At 40.8% G+C, this 22,699-nt stretch overlaps 1 protein-coding gene across 1 annotated transcript in view; it reads left to right on the top strand.

The window, feature by feature from the left end:
- Positions 1 to 372: 372 nt before the first annotated feature.
- Positions 373 to 22,699, top strand: part of LOC110077566 (vesicular inhibitory amino acid transporter) — a 29,818-nt gene continuing 7,491 nt past the window's right edge. The window contains exon 1 of the mRNA XM_020790734.3: positions 373 to 2,162. Coding sequence (XP_020646393.3) covers positions 1,875 to 2,162 — 288 coding nt within the window. The 5' untranslated portion in view covers positions 373 to 1,874. The remainder of the gene's footprint in view (positions 2,163 to 22,699) is intronic.

Here is a 22,699-nt window from a genome sequence, read left to right on the forward strand (position 1 = left end):
ACACCTTCCAGAAATTCTGGCCAGCACCGCTTAGTGGTGAAGGCTTCTGGGTGTTTTAGTCCAAGTATATCTGAAGGCCAAGGTTAGGAATCACACCTTTACAAGACAACACTTCAAATACGTGAAGATAGCTGTCATAGCACTGCTCAGTTTTCTCTTCTCCAGGCTAAACATGACAAGTTCCCTCAATCTTTCCTCATAGGGCTTGGTTTTCAATGACTAATTGTCCTATCCTGTTCTGAATGGGGCACAGAGATACCTTCAACTGAGGACTCTGCCTCCTCAATTGAGTTTCTGTGGGGCCGGCATTTCCTTCCTCATGCTGAATTCAGAGATTAAACCCATCCTTGTTGGAGAACCTGTCTATAGGGGCCATGGCAAAACCATGTATCTTAACACTAATTTGATATCAGCTGCAGTGATGGGTTATTTATAATATGTAGTTTAGCTCCCAGAGCATTGTTAGTGCAGCAAAAGCGAATCTGTAGTGGGTGGAAAGGCAGAGAATGCTGAAGGCCACATGAAATATAAAGAGCTATAGGTATTTACCATACTCAAACTCAGAGGAACATGACTGAATATTTTATGATCTTTTAACCAACCTAAGCATGAATAAAGTTAACGAGCATCAAATTAGTTGGAGGAGCATACACCCCAGTTTTCAAAATACCTTCTTCCACACTAATGATAGCTTTAAACTCCTGTGAAAGATTTAAAAGGCTATGTAACAGTTTTTGAAGCTTTTTTCAAAGAGCTGCTGCACCCAAAATGAAAAACAAACAGAACTTACATGAAATTGTGGAAGGTACTTTTGACTTCCTGTACCTTTTACAATGCCATAAATACATCTATAGGCACATTGCATTCCAAATAAAAGAAATTTCTTACACATGGGGAGAAAACTTTGGCAGATTTCTCTTATTCTTGCTCAAGTTCTGCACATTTGCATTAGCCAATGCTTTCTTTCATAGACTTTTAAGAATCTGAAGCATGTTCTTCTGCATCTTTTTAAATGACCAGCTGGTCTTCAAATGCTTTTTTTTTTTGTGATATGTGTATACACACACTTTACGTTTTAAAGGGAAACAGCATACCGTTTTGTGTTCACTTCCCCACTGGCACTTTATGTAAATTACAAAAAACATCTCTTTTTCTTTCCCCAAAGGTTAAGAAAATTATAAGGCTTGAAAATTCCTCATTTGTGTTCTGTGTTGAGACTGCCTAAACTGATGAGAATAAGTAGTTTTGCAAGTAATCTTCCCACCCCTAAGTTATTGCCAGTTCATAAAACTATACCTCAGTCTAGCAAAACTTTGTTTTCTAAGTGCCACATGATTCATAATGAATAGCTTAGTGAGAACCTGAGCCATTACCTTGCAACTAAGCACATTTTACAGGCTCCATTTTGGCAGGTTCAGTTTGGCAGGTTCCATCAATTTTGTGTGTTAAGGGCAGCAATTATTTTATGGAGTCAGAGCTGCTTGTATTGAAACACTTGCATAATTCCTAGCGTTAGATTCTGGCAGCCACTTGTAGCTGTTTCATGACTGACTGATTGACGTAATGACCGTAACTGGGAAGATTTGAATTAGAAGTGTTAGTTTACAGGCTACTCACCCTCAATGATACAGAGAAGCACAGAGGGCCACTGCAGATTATCTTTTAGCTTTGTATGTTGCAGCTGCCACAAATGAAGAACTAAAAAGAATTAGTTCCTATAATGCACGGCTACTCTATCAATTAACATCTTGAAAAATACTAGAATAGTACTGGGAAAATACTAGTCATATTTAGCAATAATACTTCTGCAGAAGTCACTTCAGCAAGGACAATACCGTCAGCACAACTATCTGCTAAGCAGCCAGAGAGCTTACATGTTTTCCTCTCTTTCAGACCACGTGAGGAGTAGCAAGTCCTTGTTTTTCAAAATGGTGAGATGGAAATGTTGTCTCCACAAGGACGAAGAAAATGTGAATTTTGCCAGACAGGATGAACTCAACCTCATTCATGAAGAAGGAGAGGAATCAACGGGAATGGCTTCCATGGAATTTGGCACACACTCCCAAGATCCAGACTACCACATGCGCCTTCACATCCAAAATGCCCAGGGTACATTGATTACCACTTGGGAAGCTGGTTGGAATGTAACCAATGCTATTCAGGTAACTCATCTCTCAGTAATTTATTATAATGATCACCCATTCATCACTTCCTTAAAGTGTCATTACTTCACAGTTTTGTAAAGATAAGACAGGGTACAGAATAGTGATCTAAGACTGAATAAAAAATAATTCTTATTTAAACTTTTACAACACTACAAGTGTATTTGCTTACATTTATTCCTTGCTCATCTTCTCTGTTTTACCTTAATCCCCCAGTCGCCTTCCCTACCATTACTTAAATTAGGATGAGTTCCTGCTTCTTTGCTTTTTTACTTTATAATGTATCTCCATGTCAGTAATGATAGTAATTTGGATTCAGATTTATTTATACTTACAAATCAATCACTGAAATCAACAGGGCTTGCATTAATTACTGACATTCCCTTGATTTCAATGGGCCTACTCTAAAACTTAATGTGAGTTTTCCTGGACAAGTCCACTTTCTCAGACTTGTCCACAAAGGCTCACATCAAAATACAGCAGTTAGTTTTTAAGGTGCCACAATGTTTTTGTCTTCTTTATTTATTTTTCATTTGTTTTTTGACCTGATATGCTAGCACAAACTCCCTCATCTAAGTCTACTATAAATCTGGACCCATCTCGATAAATTTAATAATTAATATAAGGACTGAAAAACACAACCCAACCTCTCCATAGTGTTGATCAAATTGATTTAGCCTCATTAATGGGACTCAAATAGGTATAAATCTAAATAGTGTGCTGGCACCATTGATTTTGCTACTGGGTTGCAGCACAGCATCAAAAGCAGAAAGAAAATATGGCTTTCATATATTTATGATAATTGACATTTCTTACATTTAAACAAAGTAAACAAGCTCGCCTTTATGTGTGTTTCTAATGTTGGCATGTTCAGATACCTTAAAAAAAGGAATACAAGAAATCTAGTAATATTTATATTCAAAGGAGTAAGTATACCACCTGCAAGAAAACTGTTCTTATCAATATGGGGAGAGTATGTATAGTGTTTGAATATAGTACATATGATTTGAGAGAACCCTTGTATTCCTAAGCTGTGTTACACACTTAAGAGTACTGAACTTTGTTTTTAACAATTAGAAAGAAAAAAACTGTTCAAATCTTCTAAGTCCCTAATCTGCTGTTTATGTTATTGCCTGGCCATTATCTAGGTTTGTTTAGTCTTATGCTTAGGTGTATTGATTTTCTTTATTGATTAATCTGAATATTTGTTTTTATTTTGATGATTTGTTTTGTTTGTTTTCTTAGTTTCACTTTGTTTATATTTTTGGTATATTATATAAGTTTATGAAACAAAGAAACAAACAAATAAAAATTCTAAGTATAGGGGAATACAGACGTGTTTAAGAGTTTTCCCACTCTTTTACTTATTCTTCTCTTTTCACAGTTTTTGAAGGCAAAATGCACTTCATATTTCTTTTGAGATACTGTGCTGAAGAAGGGGGGGACTGTTTTTATATTTATTTTAAATGATAGCCAATGTATTAAAATAATATTTTTTTAGCCAAACATTCTTACTACAAAACCATATCAGCTTGGCACAATAGGCATGAAGTCCCTCAATTCACCTGAATAGCTTACAAATTAGAAGCTGTATATAAAAATTCTAGCAACCCTTACCCCCTTTTTAAAAAACTTACAAAAACTGAGATACTTTAGTTGCATTTGTGCATCCTGTACAAATTAAATTATAATACAGGTGTAAATGTAGTCAATTTTTAGAGCTGTTAGCTAACTGGTTATCGCTGGACACAAAGCCGTTAACCAATATGAAAATAATACCCCATTGTTCTATAAAAGTGCGCAGTTCAAATTATAATACCATGAACACTTTCTCAAAGGCAGCAGATGTCTCAAAGCCCAGTAAAACAGACTTGTGATTAAATCAATTTGGAACAGACTTTGAAAGGGATCGTATCTTGTTGGATAATTCTTGAGGGCTGAGGTTGTTGCCTGAACACCGGAAAAAAAAATTGTGAATATTGCTGGCGCAACAGGATGGCATGCTATTAGCACTCATGTTTAAAGCAAGGGGTAGGGTATAAGTCTTATTCCATGGTCACTCTCAGCTGCCCTAAAATGCATGGCCAGTTGCTTAAACCTGAAGGGATGGCACTTGGAGTTGTAATGAGGAAGGGGACTCAAAGTTAGCTTCCTCATGGTAGCGAGCTACACATTATGGATTCAGCTCCAATCTCTTCCGCATTTGAATTATACTCAACTGTGAGAACTTTCTACAAGTTCCACAACTCTCCTTAACTTTCTCCTGCAAAGTTCATGGTAGGAAATTTCTGGCCCTGAAGCAGCCCCATGGACTGCATTTTCTGAATACCCTGGATCCTTCAGTATCCTGGACGTACTGAAGGTGGCACTTAATCACTATCCAGTAAGCTTGGGGGAAATGGGTGGCAGTGGAAGGGGATACTGGGCCACAGACAGATTTTAACAGAGATTGGAGAGATCTTTGTAACCTGTTGCCACAGGAATAGTCCAAGACAGTTTGCTGCCAGGGGCCAAATGTTACCCTCCCTCCCCTCCCATTTAACCAAGATAAATTGCAAAGTGCCCATAACAAGCTAGGGGTTTTGACATATAAAAATTTCACAAGCAACACCTAACAGTAGAAATGCAATGATAAACAATTAAGTAACCAGCAATTTGCTGCCTGTCCATAGTACTCAAAACCTGCTGCCAGAGGCTAATTTTTCACTCTGCCTCATGACAAGACTGGCCAGCATGGAGTCTGACAGGGCTTCAGCTTTGGAGTGGGATTGTGAGGGAAAATGGTTATTTGGCTTCTGACAAATAAATGACTGATCCATGGAGAGCATACTTGTTTGCAAGTGATGCCCCTAAACGTGAAAATCTTCCTCCCCTATCTTAAAATAGTGGGCTCTGTTTGATCAAGTCAGCACTGAAGTAAAATCAGCATAGTCACATTCAATGTATTTCTTATTTATTGTTATTTTAGAGATATAAGGCTTGGGCTGGGTCCACAGGAGGAGCTAAGAGGTTGTATTGTAATAAAATCTAGCTGGTAGCAGTTGTTCTTCCCCTGCTACAAAAGTATGCATGTTTCTTTATTCCCTGTCTTAGCCTATCATTGTTAAAGACAATGGGCATCAAGTGAAGGGGATGCCCTTGACACACCAGCCTGGTCCAACTCAAGGCAACAGCCATTGGGTCAAGGATGGCAGCAAGTTTAAAAACTGAGGACATTTCCTCTCATCTTTACTGCCTCCACGGCAGCTCCAAACCGCAAGGAGAAGCAAAGAGTGAAGGTGACAATACTGCCTGGACAGAGCCGTGGTTCATAAGGGAATTTCTTCCTTCCAGCAGGTTCGGGATAGCCATATAAGCTGAGCCTGCCTCCATATATTTCTTTGTACAAACAAATCACATCAGCCTTTTTACCTATAATGTACTTCAGGTACACATTTATTGTTTCAAAAAACAAGAACAACCCTCAAAACCATTTTTGTGACAGATGAGGGATGGTAAAGCTGGACTATACTATACCTGTGTACGGTATGTGGACTAGACATGGGGACGAATAAAAAAGTGGATTGGGATATTTGTGGGTAATCGCTGATTTGTTAAATATTCATCCCTTCATATTCATGGGTTCCAGAGACCCCCCATGAATATGAAGGGATGAATATTTCCCCATTTTATTCGTCCCTTTGTAATTAAAAAAAACATCCTGCCCACTGTCCACTGATCAGCTAATTGGTGAGCCGATAGGCAGCCAGCCACCCCCACCGTCTACCCCATCCCACCCCCACCCCCTTCCTCTCTCCACCTTAGCCAGCTAAGGGAATCCAGGATGCCTTTTGCAAAAATGACAGCTGCAGCTTCCCTACTCTAAATGAAGCTGCAGCCACCGTCTTTGCAAAGGGACGGCAGTTTCCTTTTTTACATGGCATGTCTGCGGAGGGCTGATGGAGACCTCGATAGCAGCAGCGATGATTATGGTAAGGGGGTGTCAGCTGGGGTGCGGGGACGGAGGGGGTGGCGCAGTGGTTGGGGGTTACAGTGGGGGGTTGGAAATGGCAGCCAGGGAGTGGGGGTGGCAGCATGGGGGCAGGGGCAGGGAGTTTTTTTTTTAAAATAAACCCCTCACAAATCAATATATTTGTTATTCATCACTTCATGGGGGCAACTTCATGCTTTGTGAGTCGTCCTCTTCTCTAATATAGTCCAGTGCCTGTGTTCATATTGGTGATCTATCTACCTTTCCTTGAATATTATGTCTTTTTCTACAGGATAAACATAATTTTCTTTTTTTTCTTTTTTTTCTTTTTTTTGGTCTTCATTTACAGAACTCTGTTTTTCTTTTCAAAGCAATGAGAACTGTGGGGTGAAGATTGAAAAGGCTGTATGGAATAGTAATGAATTGGAACTTGGGGTAGAGGGGGGAGAGTCTGTGGACCTTAGAAAAATGATTAAAGCAATCAGACTGATCTTTTCTGGTGAAAGCTGATCGAAGCAAATGAGAATGACACTGTTGTTTTGCCCTACCCAGAGGAAAGGGAAACAGTGTTTTGCATGGCAATTAGAGGTAGCAGCTCCAAGAGGTATTTGAAATCACACACAGGCAAAGAAATTTACTGTAGAAACATCAAATTGAACAAGTGTTATAATCTGGATCATAGGGAAAGAAAGGATGAGAAAACTGCTTCACGTTTAGGCCTATACAGAATTTTAAAAATGCATTCCAATTGCATTCCGCATTGAGTGATTGTATTTCCAGAAAAAGCCTCCAGTTTTCAACTGAATTACCGTATATGTAACACTGATGAACCATTGGTGACAGTCTTGTTTCTTTTATTTCCCACCCAGGCATTTTATTTTCTAAAGGAGGGGGAAATTATGAAATTATAGGGTTGGTAATGGGGAGACAACCACTGCAGGATTCTCTCTTTCTGTGGCATGACCTCTGCCACACAGTGTCACATAGAAGTTGCCTTCCTACATTTGTTCCTTTTTCAGAATGTCACTGATGTAGGAGATAAAGGTAACCAAACTTATTTCTTTGTTTGTGATGTTCATAGACAGCTTGATCTAAAACCTTTCAGTAGAAAGCACTTGCTGACTGCTTTACGCTGTCACAACTTCATCCAGTCCTGTCTCATCCCTGCATTAGCTGTCATAAAGAACGCTGTGGGAGTGAGGGGAAATAATAACATTCAATCCTCATCATTTACAACACGCGCATGGAAATCTCAAGATTTCTTTTAAAATGTTTTATTCTGCTTTTCTGCTCAAATAAATGTCCAAAGCATCTTACAATAATACAATGAATACATAAATAATAACAGTAAAATCAAAAGTCCTAAATAATACCGAAAGAAGAAGAAATTAAAGGAAATGAGGAAGCAGAGTCAAGGAGAGATTTTCGAAACAACCGAATCTTTGGAAGGGAACAAAACACTAATAACACGGGGAGAACTTCCTCACCTGTTAGATTGCCACATCACTTTCCTCAAGACTGTGGAGGTTGTGAACTATTCAGAAATTATTCATTGTTATTCATCATGATGATGAAGTTTGGAGTCGGAAAACAAACCCTACCTCTGAGTTCAAAATGCCTTGACACATTTTAAAGGGAGCCTGGAACTGTCCAGACTTGGACCTGGGCTTGAACCTCATATGGGGTTTAGCCTCTACCCTCATTCCTACCGTGATTTATTTTATTTTGCTTTGCTTTTTCTTCAAAGAAGCACTTTATGTCAAATATACTTTTCAAAAGTAACAAATGACAGGTAGAGATGGGACGAACATAAAAACAGATTGCTTTTCCCAATAAATATAGCTGAGACCCCCACAAATACGAAGGGATGAATATTTACCCATTTTTATTCATTCTTCTTATTAAAAAAAAAACCAACAACAACACCATTTTGCCTACCAGCTGCCGATCAACTGATTGGCAGAGAAGGGCAGCCACCACCCCACACAGCCGTCCAATACCACAGCCTATCCCCACCCCTTCCTTTCCCTGCCTTAGGCCCCATGCCACCACCCCTGCCACCCTCTTATCTTAATCGCTTCTACTGAGGTCTTCTGGCCTCGGAGCCATGCACGTAAAAATGGAGACTGGATGCCCTTTGCAAAGATGGTGGCTGCAGCTTCATTTAGGGTAGGGAAGCTGCAGCTGTCATCTTTGCAAAGAGAAGCCTGGATTCCCTTAGCTTGCCTGATGGAGACCACCTGTAGCAGCTATTAAGGTAAGGAGGTGTTGGTGGGAGTGGGGTGGGAGCTAAGGTAGGGAAAGGAAGGGGTGTGGGGGTAGGCTGTTGTGGTGGCTGGCTGCTGCTGCTGCTGGTGGCAGCTGCCTATCGGCAGCCGGTAGGCAGAATGGGCTTCTATGCCATGTGGTAAACTCTCCTGGGGGGACAGAATTTGTGGGTGAATAACTCAAATGTCTGCTATCCGATCTTCACCGAAGTTGGCAGGCATGTTGGGGAGAGACATAGGAAGCTCTGTCGTGATTCTGGAGTCTCTAAGTACCTGGAGGGATCTTTCCTGGAAGTTCCTCTGTGACTATATAACTCAGGGATCCATGATCCAACATTCACCAAATATTCAGGAGTTGTAGAAATGCATCTGAGGAAGCCTCCCTGCAAATTTGGTGTCTCTAGGTGGTTGGGGGGCCAGTGTTATAGCCATTTAAAATGCAGATGAATCAACAGATCGATTCATCGAAAAAATTTGTACAGTATATTCATATTCATTGCTCCGTTAACCTTGACAAATAATGGATCAAAACGGATCACCATTTTTAATTTGTCCCCATCTCTAATGACAGGTAACATTTTAAAAAAATCTAATCTTTTTAAAAATGTTACTCACTACTCCTAAAATGTTAGTTTGGGGGTGTCAGCTGAGGGTTAGGGGTTGTATTTTTGGAATTGAAAGTACAATCACATGGTGCCTTTTCTCGTGTTTGGATCACTTTGGAAATGGGCTGGTTTGCTCCATTTTCCGGTCACCACATGACATTCAGGCAGTCATGAACCAACTCAAGCCTTAACCATGCTTACTAACACCTTTTTGATTCCCTGGCAGGGTCTACCTCTTCTAACATGGGTAGGATCACTCCATTTTAGTCCAGTTTCCAGCATGTGCGATTGCCCATATTGAATGAAAATAGCACTGGTCACTATTTCCACCAACAATTCAGTGCTGTGTCACTTGCGTAGCAAGCCAATGAAGTAATATATCACTTACCAATTTTTTTTAAGACCAGCTTTCTCTGTTCACCACAGAGGGGTTGACAGGAAAGGATTGGAGGGTAATCTTTTCCACTTTTTTTTCTTTCTCTTTACAACCCAGTGTGGCGTTCACCCTTATTATGTTAAATAAGTCATGCATTATTCATGTTTTATGCTGATGTGGTTGAGAGGTGGGGCCACTAGAGATGTTAAAAGACAGAGCCAGAGAGGAGGAGTTAGTTTACAGTCTGTCAGAGTTAGAGAGAGGGAGAGAGAGAGATAGTTTGGGAATCTGAGGAGTGATTAGTCTGAGGAGTGAAGTAACAGTGAAGTACCTGTAAGATAATATAGAAGATTGTTATTGATGCTGAAGAAGGTACTTATGAATTATTATAGAAACCTGAAGAAGATACTTATTAATTATTATAGAAACATCTGTAATCAATAAACTTGTCTTATTCAATAGACAGTGATGAACGGACCTTCATCTTTCCTAAGTGAAGTACTTTGATAAATCAATCAATTGGTGGCAGCGTGTGAAAAGTTTTTTTTGTTTGTTTGTTTGCCTTTGTGAGCTCTCTGTTTTGTGGAGACAAACAGGAGCCACGAGGGGCAAACATCACACCCAGCATTATTTCACTTGGGTGGTTAAGCAATGACATGATATGTTACTTATCAGTAAATGGGGAAAACCTTTGTGGATCTTTCCCTTCACTTCCCTGCACACAGACAAAAAAGGAGGCAGAAGATGAACCTCTTTTCCCTTTCCCCCCTCCCCCCTTTTTCATTTCAATCCAGTGCTGTTTCACCTGGGTGTGGATGAAGTATGTCACTTACCAATATATATGTTTTTTAAAAACTCCAGTTTTCCCTCACTCTCTTTGGAGGGGAAAACAGAAAGGGATGCAGAGGCATGGAGACTGTAAGAGGAAGGAAAGAGGTACAGTGGTGCCCCACTAGACGATGACCTCGCAAAACAAGAATCCGCATGATGATGAGTTTTTGTGATCACCATTGCGCTTCGCAAAACAGTGTTTCCTATGGGCGATTTTCGCTGGATGATATTTCAGTCCGTGCTTCGCAAGACTTTTTTTGGAGACCTATTTTCACAAGACGATGATTTTCGGCACTTCGCAAAACGGGTGTTTGTGGGTCCGATGATTCACAAGACAGCGAATTAAACAGCTGATCGGCGCTTCGCAAAGTGGCTTCCCTATGGGTGATCTTCGCAAAACAACGATTTTTCCCCATTGGAATGCATTAAATGGATTTCAATGCATTCCAATGGGGAACGCTTTTTGCAAGACGATGTTTTCACAAGACAGTGATTTCAATGGAACAGATTAACAATCATCTTGCGGGGCACCACTGTAAGTAGGGTCACCTTGAGGTGTGGTGTGGTTTCCACCCAATCTTTGAGTGTGGATACAAGGATCATTCTAAATCTCAGACCACACTTTGAAGTGACCTTGCTTAGCTTGGTCCAGCCAAGGATAACTTCACTGCCTAGCTGCATTCTAAAGTATTTTTAAGAAGCTGAAAAGGACTGTGTTGATAATGTATCAGTCTTTAAATGCCATAAGACAAGTACTATTAAACAATTATTAATTTTTAAAAACATATAATAACAGATCACTTTTTTAAAAAGTTGTGGGAAAATTCTCCCTTGGTCCCAACTTTCCCTCCTCCTTCCTTCCCTTGAATTCTCTTTTGGATACCAATAACTTTGCAAATATGACATGAGAACCCATACAGGAAGGGATCAGGGCACTTAATTGAATAATGAGCCAAACTGGGAACAAATTAATCTCCCTTTCTTGGCAGAACTTAAGGCGAGATCACCAAAAAAATAAGTGAGTGAGATTTAAGATCTACGTGGAATTCATTGATCACAATGAAAAGCTCCCGTCTTGTTCTTCTTGAAGACAAGCGCTGTTGGTGACTTTTTTTTCTTGGCTGTTGCAGGAGGAAAAGAGAGACAGATGAAAGGAAACAAGTTTGCCCATGTGAGAGTGAAGCAGAAAAAGAAATGGCATTAACTGCTGGGTTAAACACAGCTAAACCTGTTTGTCGCTGGCTCAAAGGTCCCTTCCATCAGCTTGACCAAACTAATGGACTGTAAAGTGGCTGTAAGTGCTCAATAAGCTCTGGCAGTTTTCACTTATCATGTCAGATGGTGGTCCTTCTGTCAAGGGACCCTTGAAAGTACTAAGCTTGCCACATAATGTGGCTGTCAGATTCTTCTAGATAGCAGATTTGGGAACAGAATCCCAAACAAGAAACCTTTCCAGGCTCTGAATTTAGGATATACACTAATTGGATTTTTTTAAAAAAATTAAACAAATGGGTAACAATATTGGCAGGAGTTTGAAAACTGGGAGGTTCATTTTTTAATCCTTTCATGTAATTTCCCTCCTCCTCATAAAAGGTTATGCACCCAGATTTCTCTCTCTCTCGTTCTACAAAGCTTCTAAGGAAACCTTTAGAGGGATCACATTGTGGCTTCTATAGCTCTCCTTTATGAAGCTATTCTTAGCAACAGTATCTATGAAAGGACAATCCAGAAGGGCATGCTTTTGATATTTCTTAAAATATTGGTGAGTGACTTGAGCTAATTGGAAACAGAAATGTTTTCTCTTGCTTTTGTCAATTGTTATGTGGACAACTTGTTTGTTTGTTTGTTTGTTTGTTTAGTCCATCTGTCCATCAGTTGTTATTGAACAGGCCTTACTTTAATAATGTACATATAACATGGAATACAGTGTCAGCAGAATCTTGATAACAATCTCATGGGATTTTGCAGAGCTGAGGAACTTGCAGCCTTTGAAATCTTGTTCAGTTATAACACACATCCACCCTAGCTAGCACAGCCATTGGTGAGGGGTTTGGGGTGTTGCAATGTAACAACATCTGGAGGGTTGCTATCCCCTGACATGTGGTTTAAACCCTTCTCCCAATGTGGTGGTCTTAACAAAAGTTGCCCCCCTCCAAATTTGGTCAATTTACCTCAATAAGGAAGAGACCTAGTGCGGTGTAGTGAAAGGGTTGTCCAAGAACTCAGGAGATTGGGGTTCAAATATCTGCTTAGTCATGAAAACCCACTAGGGTGTGTGATAATGGTAAAACCATTACTTAAAACCCCAACATATTCTGGTTCAAATTCTGTAGATGTCCTGAATAGTAGGGACTGTGGCATCATGCATCATTCCCCTGAGGTTTCCCCGTTCCTCTGAACTAAGCTGCTTAGTATTTGGAAGAGAAAAATCACCCCCCATGAATAGTACATTATAAGCTATCCTCATTATAATGTAAAAAGGAGTATGCCTAGACCAGTGGTTCTTAACCTTTGTTACTCGGATGTTTTTGAACTGCAACTCCCAGAAACCCCAGCCAGCACAGTTGGTGGTGAAGGCTTCTGGGAGTTGCAGTCCAAAACTCTTGCGTAACCCAAGGTTAAGAACCAGTGGCCTAGACCATTCCCTCTTCAATGTTGCTTTCTCCCCAAGGACAGCAGCATGGCTATAGAAGAGAGGTTCTTGCTCACATAGGGACTCGTCACATGAGTAAAAACCCAGGGTTTTTGCTCACCCGAACAGCCCACCAGAGGTGTAAGCAAACCAAGGCTCACAGGTCCAAAACCTGCAGGTTTTCTGAATAGCAGGAACTATGACATCATCCATTCACACACACACACACACACACACACACACACACACACACACACGGGGGGGGGGAGAGAGAGAAAGAGAGAGAGAGAGAGAGAGAGAGAGAGAGAATTCTCTGTTTCCTCTGAACTTCGCTGTGATCTTCACCATATCTGCAGGGGCAATGGATGTTAATAGCTATCATTATTGTAATGTAAAGTGTTTTAGGGTGATTTGGTCTTGAATGGGCAATGTTTACAAAAGTCTTGCTCCTTAATTCTTGATAGGCACTGAGCCAGTGGGTGCATGTTTTCACTCTCTGTAAGGGGCAGGGTGGCCACAGAGACTGTCCCATTGCATATTCAAGCACTGCAACACCACTGGAGCCTACAAGAAAGCAGGAATGTTTTTATGCAGACTCATTGGTCTCAACATGGAGAAAGTGAGGAGGAGGAGCGGAGAGGCTAGGCTAACCACATGGGAGGAAACCAGCTAATTGATGACTGGAGATGGCTAGAATGTGGACTGAGTGCACTGAACTCTGCATGCCAAGTTTGCATCTGACAGACATGATATCAGATAAACCAGAACAAGCCAGGTATCTGTCATCATCTTCTGTTTTCTGCTCATAGAATGAGATGATATAGAAACACACCGGCAACACATTCACACTGGAGGTAAAAAAAAAAAAGCGCACACCAAAGGCACAGTGCACAAATTTGCAGCATGAGATATGTTTATCTATGATATGTCCCTCTGTGCTGTGAAGTTACTTCCAGCTACATGACAACGCCAACGGGTCCTCTCACGCACAGCCCTGCAAACTAAAGGCTGTGGTTTCCTTTCAGCCAAACCATTTCGCATGAGATCATCCTCTTTTCTTACCACCTTCCACTTTTCCTCATATTCTTATCTTTTCCAGTGAGTCTTACTTTCTCATATGTCCAAACTATGAGAGCCTGACTTCAGACATTTTAGCTTCTGCTGACATTTCAGGCCCAATTAGATCTAAAACCCACTTCTTTGTCTTTCTGGTAGTTTGTGATATCCACTAAACTCTATAAAAGTATCTCGGATATCCCTGTGTGCAAATTTCAGAATTCTTCACCCTAAGTGTATGAAGAGAAACAATTGGGAGGGGGGACAAGTTTACTAAATTTCTCAAGGGCAAGGGGAAATTCACTAGCGGTTTCTCAGTGGTAAGGCTCAACACCAGCAGCAGTTGTTAACACACCTTGGTTGGTCTCTCCCAAAATACTTATTTTGTTGTGCTGCAGCACCTGCAAGTGGCAGCAATAACTACTACTTTGACAACTTGACTTCTGTTTCTTCCACCATGCCTTCTATCTAGTGTCATTTCAGTGCATAATGCTGGCAGCAGGGAGGTGACCATTCAAATAAATTGGAGAAGTTTAGGAACAACAGCTGCAAAGGGGCCTTTTGTTTTCAGGGGAGTTTTGAACAAAATCAGAGGATGTTTCTCAGAAAAATATGTTCTCAAGATTTTTCTCAGAAATTTTGACTCAGCACTTAATGGGTTAGAACCTTATCAACAATCTCCTAAATATTTTCAAAAGTCCATTGTAAATACAATTAAGCTGTTCTGCCTATGCTGTACAACTCATTCTCTGTAGCAGTACAAGGAAGGGCAATGTCTTGTCCAGGTGAATGTAGTCTTGTGCTTGTCTCCAACTTCCCAGAAATTTTCTTTTCCCATGAAAGAGGTTTCCATTTTTCTGCCTCGTTCTCAGGACTCTTGATGTCTTGTTGCCATTGTTTTTGCTGCTGCTCCTGGTGTGTTGTTGGGCTTACCAAGATACAGTGGTGCCTCGCTAGACAAAGATAATCCGTTCCACTGAAATCACTGTTTAGTGAAATCATTGTCTAGCGAAAAGCATTTCCCCATTGGAATGCATTGAAACCTGTTTAATGCATTCCAATGGGGAAGAATCGTCGTTGTCTAGCGAAGATTGGCCATAGGAAAGCCGCTTTGCGATCAGCTGTTTAAATCGCTGTCTTGCGAAGCTTAGGTCCCAAAAACACCTGTTTTGCGAGTGCAGAGGAAGCTGTCAAAATCGTCGTCTAGTGATAATTGGTTTGTGAAGCAGGGACCAAACGTTGTCCAGCGAAATTGCCCCATAGGAATCACTGTTTTGCGAATCACTACAGCGATTGCAAAAAGTCAATGTCTAGTGAAAAAACTGTCATGCGGGGAAACTGTCTAGCGAGGCACCAGTGTAGCTAAGTTGCTAAAGGTTTTTCTCCCCTATTTTAATTTCTATTAAACATTTTCTTGTTAAACTGCAGCTATTCCAGTTGCCCTTACTTTCTGACCTTTAAAAAGCCCTATGTTGGAGGAGTTGCCTTAATGATATATTTCCCAGAGTTTTAATTGATGTGTGGCAAGCTCGAGAGGCTGGGGTATGGCTGCACATTGGAAGCCAAAATATGGACACATCTTTCAGCTATCCAAAAAGGTGAGGACATGAACTCTAAGCCCATTGCAAACTCTGTACAATCACCTTTACTTCCAGATTAATAGCTAACATTTGCTCTCCCTCATATCCTCCTGGTCTTCTTACAGAAATGACTCCCTGCCCATAAGCAAGATGGGGTTAGGGCAGCGGTCCCCAACTGTTTTGGGGCTGCGGACTAGCTGGGGGGAGCAAGCTCCATTCATGGGGGCATGTCATGCTCACACAAGGGGTGTGTTGCGCTTGCAGGGGGCGTGCTGCACTTGCCCGCAGGTGTGATACGTCCCTGCGCAAGCGTGACATGTCCCTGTGAGCATGACACACCCACTGTGTGTGCATGCAGGGGTGGAGATCTGTATCCGCAGCCCAGTTCCAGCAAGCCCACGGCACGTGACCGCGACACGCCCCCAGCAGGCATGACATGCCCCCCCACAGGCACAACATGCTCCACGCAGGCATGACATGCCCCCCACAGGCACAACACGCTCCCCGCAGGCATGACACGCCCACCGTGCATGCGTGCAGGGGTGGAGATTTGTATCCGCGGCCCAATTCTGGGAAGCCCATGGCATGCGAGCGCGACACGCCCCCAACAGGCATGACATGCCCCCCGCAGGCATGACACACCCACTCTGTGAGCGTGCAGGGGTGGAGATCCATATCCGCAGCACATTTCCGGCAAGTCCACGGCACACGAGCATGACACACACACACCCCACAGGCACGACACACCCACCACACGTGCATGCAGGGATGTGTGGAGATCTGTATCCACAGCCCAGGTCCGGCAAGCCAACAGACCAGCACCAGGCCACGGACTGGGGGTTGATGACCCCTGGGTTAGGGTAATAACATCCTGCAGTGATCATGTTTTTACTTGCTTTTGATTTGATCTCACAAATGGTTACCTCCCAGAAAATGCAGGAAAAAGCCTAAAGGAAAAAAACAATGACTTTCCTACTTCTCATTTCCCAGCCTTTCAGGGCATGTTAGCAATCATATAGATTATATTTAATACTGCTCAACAGAGGTCTTTTTTTTTTTATTAAGATGTGCATTTTCATGTAGTCTTCAAATGAACATCCTAATTACGAGCTTTATGCCCTTCACATGTTGCCTGCAAGCAAGATGGTTGGGGAGGCGTGGAATCATCTCCGTTAGTCACTGAAATCATACATAAGTCTGCAATAGTGGTATCTCATTGTCTGAGGCTGAAATTTGCACTTTCAGAAGAGTCTTTTACTCTCCCTTTTGTTCTGTGCGCAAATGGTTTCCTTTAGCAAGCAGCCTTGAAGACACTGAAAGCAAGGCTTTGAGGAAAAAACAAAGCAAAAGAGAACGTGTGGGTGTCGTAGCACTAAGACTGAAAGCCAAAGCCAAACTTTGTAGAGGCAGGATTTGCTTTTTCTTACATAGGAAACTTTATTCCCAGGATGTCAGTGGGTCCCGGTCAGTGACCAAACTCAAAGAAGGGTGACCCCTAGTGTTTACAAATACAGATTTCAGAACTTCAACTTTACTTTCTAGGAAGAACCGAATGGTTTTAATACAGCAAATCATGTATGTTTGTTATAATATTGCATGTGATTCATATCTATAGTAGAAAAGTCTCCAAAAGGCAGCACTCTCAATTTATCATGCATCACTAGGTGTGTGAATCTGACAATAGGACACATTTTCTTTAGGGGGAAAAAGTTCAGTGTTTTGCTTGAGTGGACAAACAGGCCTATGCCTGAAACTCAAATGCCCTGAACGCTGATTATACAGAACACTGCGGACAATGACAAATAACACCCTAAGTCTCAGAGGTAGTGAGTTGGACAGAATGTTTGCCCCTGCAGCGAAATGGAGGAAATAAACCTTATTTTTCCGCCACAGTTCTCACTAAGAGAACAAATGAAGAGAGAAGAAAAATGGCTGTCTTAAATGACATAATTTTATATGGAGCCATCTGTGGAGAGAAGGGTCCAGTCCAAATTACTTCTTTTAAGTTCCATTCATTTCAGCAGGTGAGAATAAGTATGTGTTGCTCTGACTTAGCTCATACAAATGAACAGGGCTTAAAAAGATGCTGAGGCCTCATGTTTCACCAGTAATCCAGTTTAATCCACCCAAATGTTAAACTAGTATACCTAGTGACATGTGCCAAAAATATACATTTCTCACTGGCAGTGTATGACAGAAATTTGAACTTGCTTTGCTTGCACAAATAGCTGCTGTCTGAGTTGTGTTTTTTGTTTTTGTTTTAATATGAATGTGTAAGTAACCTAGTAAGAAGCTCAAGGCCATATCTTATGATTTTATGCTAACCTGGACCCTTTCTCTCCTGAGGAATGTGTTTTGAAGCAATTTTCCCCTGTTACTTCTTTTGCCTTTGAATAGCAGCTGAAGGACTCTTCACCCTTTATTATTAATGCTTATAGAGAGGGTATGGGGTCATGCCTACCTTCCTCACTCAGGGGCTCCTATACATTTTCAGGGGTGGATGACTTTTCAAAGATTCCCACCAATCCACACTGTACATATCTTCACACTCTGTGTGTGTGTGTTTGTACCTGCATGTAGGTTCTTCAAAAATATCCTACATGGATATAGCAATTGGACCAAAAACAGAATGGATTTAATCCCACTCCATTCTTTCTGTACATTCACGGTAATAATACCCCTGATGAACCTGAAACATTGTTTCAGGATCAGCAGAATATGTCATCATTGCCTAAATACGGCTGACTGTCAACCTACCCTTGTTGACACAATTATTGGCACTGGTCTGAAACTCAACATCAAAAAATCTAAGATCATGGCCCCATCACCTCCTGGCAAACAGTAATATGGAGGCAGTGACAGATCTTACCTTCTTGGGCTCCATGATCACTGCAGATGGTAACAGCAGCCACAAAATTAAAAGACACCTGCTTCTTGGGAGGAAAGTGATGAGTAACCTAGACAGTATCTTAAAAAGCAAAAACATCACCTTGCCAACAAAGGTCTGCATAGTCAAAGCTATGGGTTTTCCAGTAGTGATGTATGGAAGTGAGAGCTGGACCATAAAGAAGGCTAACTGCTGAAGAATTGATGCTCTTGAATTGTGGAGCTGGAGGAGACTAAGATTCCCCTGGACTGCAAGAACAACAAACCTATCCATTCTGAAGGAAATCAACCCTGAGTGCTCACTGGAAGGACAGATCCTGAAGCTGAGGCTCCAATACTTTGGCCATCTCATGAGAAGAGAAGACTCCCTGGAAAAGACCCTGATGTTGGGAAAGTGGGAAGGCAAGAGGAGAAGGGGACGACAGAGGATGAGATGGTTGGACAGTGCCATTGAAGCTACCAACGTGAATTTGACCAAACTCCGGGAGGCAGTGGAAGACAGGAGGGCCTGGCATGCTCTGGTCCATGGGGTCACAAAGAGTCAGACACGACTTAACAACTAAAGAACAAAAATATATTTATGTCTAGTCTGCTTTCTGTTTTAGAAACGTATTAGGAAAATAATTGTCATAGACAACTGCAATAATTATTATGTGCATAGGTTGTGTGAAAAAATTAGAAATCCAGGAAATTGGCAGGAATTCCTAAGAAATATTTCTAACATGGGTTACTTTAAAGAGTAAATGTGCATATGTTATGGCACCTCAAAAATTTATTTCAATTAAGGCACAAATTTGTGTCACTAGACCCTGCTTCATCAGATGTGTGAAGCAAGCTAGAAGTTATATCAAGGCCTGCCCGAATTTCCTAAGCTTTGGTATCATTCTTGCCATCCAACACCACTGTCAGCATAGTATTACCTTCATTACCCCTTTCTCTATTTTGCTTTATCCAGCATCTGTACAGTCAGTCCATTTAACCTGGTGGTCACTGAAGGACATAAAGATGGCAATATTGACAGCTTTGGCCAAAATCCTGTTGCATAGCTCCACTGGTGTGGCAGGAATGATAAGACATACAGTAAGACATAAGAAATGTATTTGTCATTGCACTCACAAGTGGGTGCAACGAAATGAGGTGCTCTTCCCCAAGGTAAAACTGGACAACACCACTACAAAAAAAGTTAAAATATACACAACACTCACCCTACAAATATAGATACCCCGTTTCTCCCAGCAATTAAAATTCCACCAAAAACATATGACCCCGCATTTAAACTCAATACTGCACTTGGGTAGAAGCTGTTCTTGAATCTGCTTGTCCTTGCTTTCAATACCCTGAATCTCCTTCTCGAAGGTAATAATTTAAAGAGCTGATGTCCCGGATGAGAGGAGTCTTTCAGTATGTTAGATACCTTCCTCTTACATCTGTTCTTATACAATGATGTCACCAGCAGTGGCAGATGGCCACTAATTTGAGGAATCCTGCATGTGACTTTGGCACTGAGCCATGCACATGGTAAGGAGAAGACTATGGCTTTTAAGTCAAGATCCCCATACTTCATGAGCTGAAAGAGACAGCTCCCTAATTCCATGGCCACGTTCCCTACACTTTTTACCGTGAGCTCTTCTCCTTAGCTTGGCAACCAGATGACTAGAGAGCATCTTTTGTCCCCAGACCACGAATTTTTGATCCTTATCCTAGAATCATGTTGCAATTGTTCCCCAAGACTTAGCTCTAAAACACAGAGAACAACATTAGTTGTTGGGGGGGAAACAAGCCATAAAAACACATATATGGAAAAGGGAGAAAAAATTTAGAATTCACATATTGCTGACACGTCAGGCAAAATCAGGAAGTGGACCTGTCCAAAGCTCACATTAAAATTAAGGTGTCCCAATATTTTTGTCTTTATTTTTTTCTTTTTCTTTTCTTTTTTGCCTGATATACTAGCATGGACTCACAAGGCTACCTCTTCTAAACTACATTGTTGAGTTTCTTTTCTTAGACACCATTGTGAGGTCTATGATCACAAGACAGTTCTTCTCCATATTAAAAATAAACAAAGGAACAAGGCCATTAACTTCCAGCAGCATTCTGTAATACAAATGTTGCTATTAAAAAAAGGAATCCTGAATAAACAAGAGGGTGTTTTTTAGATGCTTCAGAGTCAATCATATTGAGTAAAAAGAGCAGCTAATTTGTTAAATTTGGACATGTGATGATAAATTTGGATATTGGATATTTATATTTTAACCATATAATGTTTTATGAACTGGCTGTACATCTTTTTAATTGCGTTTTGTGTATTTTAACCACATAATATGTTTTATGAACTGATTTTACATTTTAAACTGCATTTTGTAGATTTTAGCCGCATAATATGTTTTATGAATTGGTTGTACATTTTTAAACTGCATTTTGTAGATTTTAACTACAGTATAAATATGTTTTATGAGCTGGTCACCTGACCGTAATAAATAAATTCATTCATTCATTTGGATATGTAATACTTTGGTAAACTACAATTAAGACTACTGCAATGCACTATATGTGGGGCTGACATTGAAGATGACATGGATGTTGCAGCAAGTGCAGCTAGACAGCTAACAGAAACATCCTCCAGAAACCACATGACAACAATTCTAAAGGATTTGCGCTGGTTGCTAATATGCTTCCAGTCTGAGTCCAAGGTGTTAACAGTCACCTACAAAGCCCTAAATGGCTTGGGGCCTGGATATCTGAAGGAGTACTTCTCCCTGTATAAATCTGCACAATCACTAAGATCTGCTGGGGAGGCCTTCCCACATACCAAAAAGTTGAGGACGGTTCATTATGCAGAAACACAGTGAGGGCTTTCTCAGCTGTAACACTCTGATTATGGAATGCCCTCTCCCTGAAAGTTCAACTGGCACTGACATTGGCATCCTTTTGACGCCCAATGAAAACATACATATAGAGTCTTTAAGAGTTGAGGATCTTGGCCTGCATAGGTTTTAATACCATGGATTTAATGTTCCAGTATTATGAGTTTTAAGCTGTTTAATTTTAAATTGTTTTAAAGTTTTCATGTTTTTAAATTTGGCTCTGTAACCTTCCTTGAGATCTTGTCATACAGGATGGATAATTAATTAATTAATTAATTAATTAATTAATTAATGGATGGATGGATGGATGGATGGATGGATGGATGGATGGATGGATGGTAGAATTTGGGGTCCCTAAAAAATTACTCAGTATTGGACACATAAAAGAATTAACTGGCTCTAAAAATGCTTATTAAGTTCCATCTTGTAAACTAAATGCAGTTGTTGCTCCCAAGCAGAAGAAGCCCATTTAATAGGCCATTAACTAGTGACTAGCTGGACTCCTTAGTGGATTCTCAGATGTACTTGTGGCTTAACAAGCCCTTTTCATTCAATGGACTAGTTACTAGTGTGTTAAATGAACAGGGATTGCTACTTATGTAAATTCTGTACATTCAAAGTGTTTATTCTAGTTAGGACTAACAATTGCCTTTCGCCCTATGTGTTCACGCAAGCACCAGTAAAAAACATTTTCTATAAATGTACCACAATGGTACACATGGAGTGACACATCTAATCAATGTAATATTTTGTAATAGCATATTTCCTTCCACAGAGTGACCCTTTATAGAGACTCCTGGGAGTTTTTATTCTTTTTCTTTTCATTTTACTTTGGTCTGCAGAAGTGGTGAAGTATACCACTGCTGTGACACATTTAGGATTACTAAAATACATTGCCTCAATGTTACAGCAGCGGAAAGCCAGGAAGGTTAATGGGAACTAACCTCTGCACCACTGTGTTGGTACTTATTCCTGTACAGTTGGTAAAAGCATTGTTTTTAGCCCACTGAATTTTTATTTCCATTAGTAGTAAGGTGCACTCTAATCTTCTATTTTACTGTTCTTTGGATGCTAAGTAGGGGGAGGAGATTGTGTGATACTCTACAGCAGCTCCGTCTCAGCACAAGACAGCAGCCACGACTGCTTTGGCAAAGGAAAAAGACAGACAGAAAGGACACTTGGGGAGTGACAACAATAGCATTTGCTGTGTTGTTTGGTTCACTGTGGGAACAAGGTGGTTCACTCCTTTTGCCGGTGATCAAACAATGTGATTGCCAACGTGAACCAGCCCATCCCCAGAGCATGCTCATATTGTTATATATATTTTATGTTTTACACCACCCGGTAGCAACCATTAGTCGGGTGGGCTAAATTTTAAATTTCTAAATTTTCTCTTAAAGCTTGCATTCAGTTGGGTGAAATTATAATAAAATGATTTATTTTTGTTCATCTGGTCAAATTTAGTTT

The sequence above is a fragment of the Pogona vitticeps genome, chromosome 1, assembly GCF_051106095.1.
Source record: "Pogona vitticeps strain Pit_001003342236 chromosome 1, PviZW2.1, whole genome shotgun sequence".
NCBI classification, from domain to species: domain Eukaryota; kingdom Metazoa; phylum Chordata; class Lepidosauria; order Squamata; family Agamidae; genus Pogona; species Pogona vitticeps.